General features: G+C 56.2%; 1 protein-coding gene across 1 annotated transcript; it reads left to right on the plus strand.

Annotated features, from left to right (window-relative positions):
* Window positions 1-767: 767 nt before the first annotated feature.
* On the plus strand, window positions 768-4,454 carry LOC109285929 (uncharacterized). The gene is made up of 6 exons (XM_059724403.1): window positions 768-1,086; window positions 1,516-1,631; window positions 1,805-2,083; window positions 2,499-2,578; window positions 3,006-3,302; window positions 3,816-4,454. Exons 1-5 carry the CDS (start codon window positions 1,080-1,082, stop codon window positions 3,247-3,249), a joined length of 726 nt encoding a protein of 241 aa, XP_059580386.1. The 5' UTR covers window positions 768-1,079; the 3' UTR covers window positions 3,250-3,302; window positions 3,816-4,454.
* The last annotated feature ends 1,518 nt before the right edge of the window (window positions 4,455-5,972 follow it).

Consider the following 5,972-nt stretch of genomic DNA (forward strand, 5'->3'; position numbering starts at 1 on the left):
ACAACAACAGGAGACAGAACGCAGTGCCACCCGCCCCCGTGGAAACGTGTGCCCGAGGCGCACCGGAGTCTGTCAGTCCTGGATAGGCCTCAGCAGCCATTTCGCGACACATAAGGCAGTCATCCTGGACTGCAAGGGATTGCTGAGTGTGACACAATTAACCACAAGTGCGGTGAGAGCCTAAACCTGTGGTGCTGCTGAGCACCCACAGCTCTCATGCAAGGGGCTGCACATGTCATTGGTTTGGTGCTCCTGTGTCCCAGCCAGAGACCACATCTGAGGGGAGGCCTGGACTCCCGGGTTTTAGTCCATCCCAGTCAGGAGCAGGGAGTGGGCTGCGGCAGTGGGAGGGAAGTGCATGTCCAAACCAACTGAAGGTCTTTGTCCCTGACCATGCAGCTCTCAAAGCCTGAGACCCCTAGGACCAAAGCTGCTAGGATGGGGAGGGAAAAGCTGAGCGAGCTGCCTGTCTCCTGGACAAGAGAGACTGGCTGAGGTGGCCAGGGAGGGCAGACAGGTGGTTAGGGAGAAGATGCTTTGATGTGTGGCTCACAACTGCTTCTGCTCCCTGCCAGGATGGACAGGCTGAGGTGGATGCTGAAGCACAGGATGCCCAAGGTGTCCCCAGGGGAGGAGGTCAGCAGCAGGAGGCCTGTGCCAGAGGAGGAGAGCAGCCCAATTGGTGTAGTGGAGACAGTCAAAACCAGGTGGTGGACATGCCTGCTGTGCTGGAGAGGGAAACCCGCAGCTCCTGGAACAAACACTGAGGAGGCAGAGGAGCCCTCTTGGAAAGCAGGGAGGTGCCCTGGCTCTGGCTGGACAGGCGGGACCCAGCACAGGAAGAGCACCAGGCAGGGCTGCCATGCAGCTCTCCTCCCAGGGCACCCAGCTACCAGGAGCTGTGCCTTAAAACCAGGCCAGAGGAGGTGGCCCCCTGCATTGCCACGGAGGGGGACCCAGCTTCCCTGGGGCAGGAGGTCAGCAAGCCCTGCCCGAGCCCCAGCCTCAGCTCCAGCTCCTCCCGGGGAGACCTTGAGAGCTCTGTGGAGTCCGGGAGCAACCCGCCCCATGGCACCACCATGAAAGGTGCGGAGACAGCCTGGGTGCCAAAAACCTGGGAACAATGGGCTCACTCAGACCAATCCATCCATCCCCAGCATTACGCAGTCAAATCTTAGCCAGGACAAAGGGCCTGAGCCACACATCTCCAGTGATCCCAGGGTCATGGGCACCATTCCCTGCAGGAGGGCGCCGTGGGGTTTGGCATAGGGGGAACCATGGTCAGTGCAGGGGCCAGCAGCTGCCAGGGAAGCAGGGACAGTCTGGTCCTCCTTAGTAATGGGGGCATGAGGTTGAAAATACAGAGTCGGCGCATGGGGAGGCTGTGTGATACTTGCTCTGGGATAGGGCCCTAGGCTCCAGAAGGAAGATGAAAGCATCTCTGCGCCCCTTGTGCCCCTTTACACCCTCCAAGCTGCAGCAGCAGTCACCCTCTCTCTTTCCATCCTTGTGAAGTGATTCCCTACCGGCAAGGCGAGGAGGTGGAAGAAGAGCAGGAGGATGAAGACGTGATGATGCTGGAGGAAGAAGCCCTCACAGACATCATGCTGCACCTCCAGGGCCAAGGAAAGGTAGGAAAGTCCCCTAAGAGAACTGGCCACCAGACCACCCTTGACTCCCAACATTCAGCCTTTATGGCAGTCATACCATATGAACCCAAGTCTCCCCAGTGGAGACACTCAGCCCACGGGCTCTGACACATCCATTTGTGTGCGTTGGTCTGACAGCCAGCCTCCCATCACAGGTGCCGCCTCTGCTTCTCACTCTGCTTCCCCAGCAGACCAGTGCAAGGAAAGGGGGACATCCAAGGGGTCTTAGTCCCACATTTGATTTGGGCAGGATGGGAAGGTCCCTGGCCAAGACCCTGTCTTTCCTCCTATACCGCTCCGGGGCGATGCAGGACAAGAAGCATGGAGAGCGCTTCCTTCTCGCCATCCCCGCACTCTGCAGAGCCACCAAGCAGAGGGGAGAGGACACCCTGGAGCCGGAGACCTGCCAAGTGGTTCTGCTACAGAAGATCATGGTGAGCTTGGCCATGCACTGGGCACTGTGGAGAGTGGGAGGGAGAAGAGACAGGGGTTCCCAAGGCCAGGAAGGCAGGGAGCGCACAGGGGAGGGCAGGCATGCCCGGGCCTTGACGTGTGAGCATGAGGAAGGGAAATTCTGGGCTAAAGCCATATAGGACAGTGAGCGAATCCTGCATCTGGAGGGCAGCTGAGGTGGGATCAGGGTGTGAGCATTTGGGTCCAGGGGTAAGTGTGAGAGGGAGTTGGAAGGGAAGGGCTGGCCACGTTGGTTGGGTGGGTGCGAGGGAAATGTGGGAGGGGTCCTGCCATAGCAAGCAGGATCCATCTGCCTGTGCCTGGAGCACTGGGTGGTCTCCCCTGCAGGATAGGCCTGTGGGGCCCTAATCTCACATGGTCCTTTGGGTCTCGCAGGGCCTGATGGAGACAGTGACACAGGATGAAGAGCCAAACAGGATCCTGTGCAACAGCATAGCTGCCATCTGCAGCCTCAGGTACTCGTGTCCCGGCCCAACACTTCCAGCCCCAATATTGGCTCTGGCCTTGGTCAGAGTTCCTCACCCACCCCACCCAAATCACATGCCCCCAGTGGCTATTGTACAATTTTGCAATACAGCATGGGCATCTCTTTCTCCTGACTGAAAAGCATTTCCCTCCAGGGGTATCAGGAGGGCCTTGAAGAGAGGATAGCTGTGGGGGTCTTGCAGGAGGGCAGCAGGGTCACAGGGGCAGTGGGAGAGGGGGCTCTATTGCAGGCCAGATGCTGATGGGCTGGGAGACTTCAGATGGGTCGTAACCACGTCAGCTCCTCCTTCCACTCTTGCCAACTGGTGCCGACTCCAGCACCTCCGTCCAGCCCAGAGCAGTGCCCCCACCAGCCCCACAGAGCTCAGGCTCACACAGGCTCCTCTCTCCTGACAGCGAGCTGAAGCCAGCCCTGGAGCCAGCCATGGAGTCGTGCCTGCTGCAGACCACCCTGAAGATCTGCCTGATGTCCCCAAGACACAACAGCCTTTATGTCAGGGTCAGTCCTCCTCCCCCTACACAGTCCTGCGCACCGTCCCCTGGCAAGTGCAGCCCCAGGCTGCATGGTACTGAGCCTTGGCTATCCTTCCCCTCCAGACCAAACAGCAGAAGCACATGGAGGACCTGGAGGCCATGCTGAGGAGCCTGTTGGCCACCGCACCCAGCTTGGGCAGGCTGCAGTTCCTTTGGGAGGTGAGCACAGTGCAGAGGAGCTGGGCTCTGGGGAGGTGCCCTGTGAGCCCAGTGCCCTGTGAGCTGCCCAAGGTTGTCCCCAGGGATGCATCCCTGCCCTGTCAGGAGAGAGACAGATTTGTCCTGAGGCATCTGTATTGTCTGTACCAGACCTGAAAAGCTCTTTTCAGAGCCTCGGACCATGCGGCAGATCCTCCAACCTCCAAGATAGGCTCAAGGCAAAGGAAAGGCCTGGGCTTGTGGGTACTGCAGGGGCCAGTGGCCATTGACCCTGTTTCTCCCACAGCACCTGCACCAGGCAGTGTGTGTTCATCTCCCCATGGATGAACGGGGCTAGAAAACAGGTCTCCCTCATCCTATATGATTGCTGAAACCATTTAGGCATTTGACTATGCCTCAAGCACAGGGCAGCCATACAGCCCATCACCATTAAGTCTTCTGTTTAGAAGACTTAAATTCACCAACGTGCATATCTGATCACCCTTTGCTTATTCTCATCCTTTATGGTGACAGCTTCAACCAACAGCGAGGCTGACAGAACCTCCCTGAGCAAATGCACCATCCAGAGCCTCACAGGCAGCAAGACGGCCCCAGAGGGAACCTCTAGCCCAGAATCAGCCACCACGCTAGGGTCATCAACTGATGTGAACACCCCTTGAATCAGTCAGAGCTAGCCTTTCCCCAGAGAGACATCTGCCCGGACTTGAGAAGTTACCAGTGGGTGGAGACTTTGGCTTATTCTTCCACCCACTTTGCCCATCAAGGTGCTGGGGGCAACAAACTGGTGTCATGAATTTCTGACCCCTCAGTTGCGGGATCCAGGTAGCTCTTGCAGTGTGTGTGGCATTTTGCAATCCCAGGCCTCAGGGCTTTTGCCGGTCACCAGCTGGGGCTAGGAAGGAATTTTTCCCTCCGTTCCCCTTGAAGATCATACTGGCTGTGGGGGTTTTTTTGCCTTCCTCTGAGGTATTGGGGCACAGTGAGAATCACAGCGGTGTCAGTTCTCCAAACAGCAGGACTTACTACACCTGGCCAAAACATGAATACTCGTTGGGTGGAGGAGAGAGAAAGAAGCAGCAAATGCGGTGTCCTATCCGTCATATTAAATTGTTGTAGTGTAATAAATTAAATATTGTTTTCCTTTTCTGATAACTGTTGATTGCCCTTCTTCTTACTGGACATAACGACTGACCTACTGCCAACAAAGGAACTTCAGGACTAATAGTCCTGATAACTCCGAAAGCATCTTAGTTACTGCTTTAGGATCTGGTTTACTCATTCTGATTGCCGTCTGCTTGGGGGTTGGAGGGCAGTGTGCTGTTGAAAGCTGGAGGCAATCATCTAAGAAGTGGTCACCCTTAGCTAAACATGGGGTGTGCTCTCGCACCCATTACAAGAACTGATATCATCTTGAAAACCATGTCAGCAAAAGACATGCAGAGCAGAAGGGAGGCTGTAGCCTCTGCAGGCGAGAGCTGGGCTCAGGGTGGGAAGAGGGCAATCTTTGTGAATCGGTCTCTGTGACAGGGCACTAGGGTGTGCCTGTCCCACTAAGAGGAAAAGCTGCCTGAGAAGCAGCTTCCAGGTGAGGGGCGGAGGAGGCGTTTTCTGGCAGTGTTTTTGTGCTGGCCGCCTGGCACAGAACTGACCGTCAGGACTCCAGGACTCTACAGTTGTGCCAAGCCTGCCCCGTGAGCCTGCATGGGGCCCCACCACCATGCAGGACGAGACCTCAGTGCTGCGCATGCCAGACCAAGCCCACTGCCCAGCCCTGGCCCAAGCCAAAATCAGGTCCCCACATAAAATGTCCATGCACCAACTGCAGAGAAGGACCTGGGCTTTACCATAATCTGAATATGAGTGAACAATGTGCTGTTGTTGCTAAAAATGCCATTAGCACACCAGTTTGTATTAACAGGAGTGTCCCTTGAAAATCAAAGGAAGTCATTTTTCTGCCCTATTTGGCACTGCTGAGGCCTCACGTAGACTAATTTCCAGCTTTGGACCCCTGCAACAGGGGCCCTTACCTCTGTTACTGGGTGCAGGGTGAAAGCTGCAGGAAGGCAAACTGCAGAGTTGTAAGCCTGCTAGTAGGGTGCAGACTGCGGGGGCATTAAGCCTGCTCATTAGAAAGGAGCCGTTCCTGTGCCCAGTCCGGAAAGCGGGCCTGGCTACTGGAAGGTGTGGGGCCAAGCAGGGAATTGAAATGGAGCTTCTAAGCTGAGGAGTCAGATCTGAGCCAGGCTGGGCTCAAGGATGGAGCTGTGCAGGGACTGCAAGAGAGTGCCCCACACAATGCGTTTGGTTGTTTCTTTGGTGAGTTTTGTTCCTAAGCCATGAGGCATGGGAGCCCACTGAAGATGCCCAGAGGGAGGGCATGGATTGCACTATTGGACTGTGGGTGCCACTAGTCTGGTGTGGGGGAGGAAATAGATTGGAAGGCTCTCAGCCCAAGGTGTTAGAAGGACGGGATGTGAGCTACTAAGCCCCAGGACTGAGCCTGAGTGCGAGGCAGACAGGCCCTAGAGAGACCAACTGGGTCAGGCAGAAGACTGCCATTATGAGCCAGGCAGAGTAAAGTACCTAAAGGGTCATTCTGGTGGTCTGAGGGCAGCCTCCTGAATTTATAAACACGCCAAGAAGAGTACAGGAGGTGACCCTGATAAGCCA

Source organism: Alligator mississippiensis, chromosome 3, assembly GCF_030867095.1.
Source record: "Alligator mississippiensis isolate rAllMis1 chromosome 3, rAllMis1, whole genome shotgun sequence".
Classification (NCBI taxonomy): domain Eukaryota; kingdom Metazoa; phylum Chordata; order Crocodylia; family Alligatoridae; genus Alligator; species Alligator mississippiensis.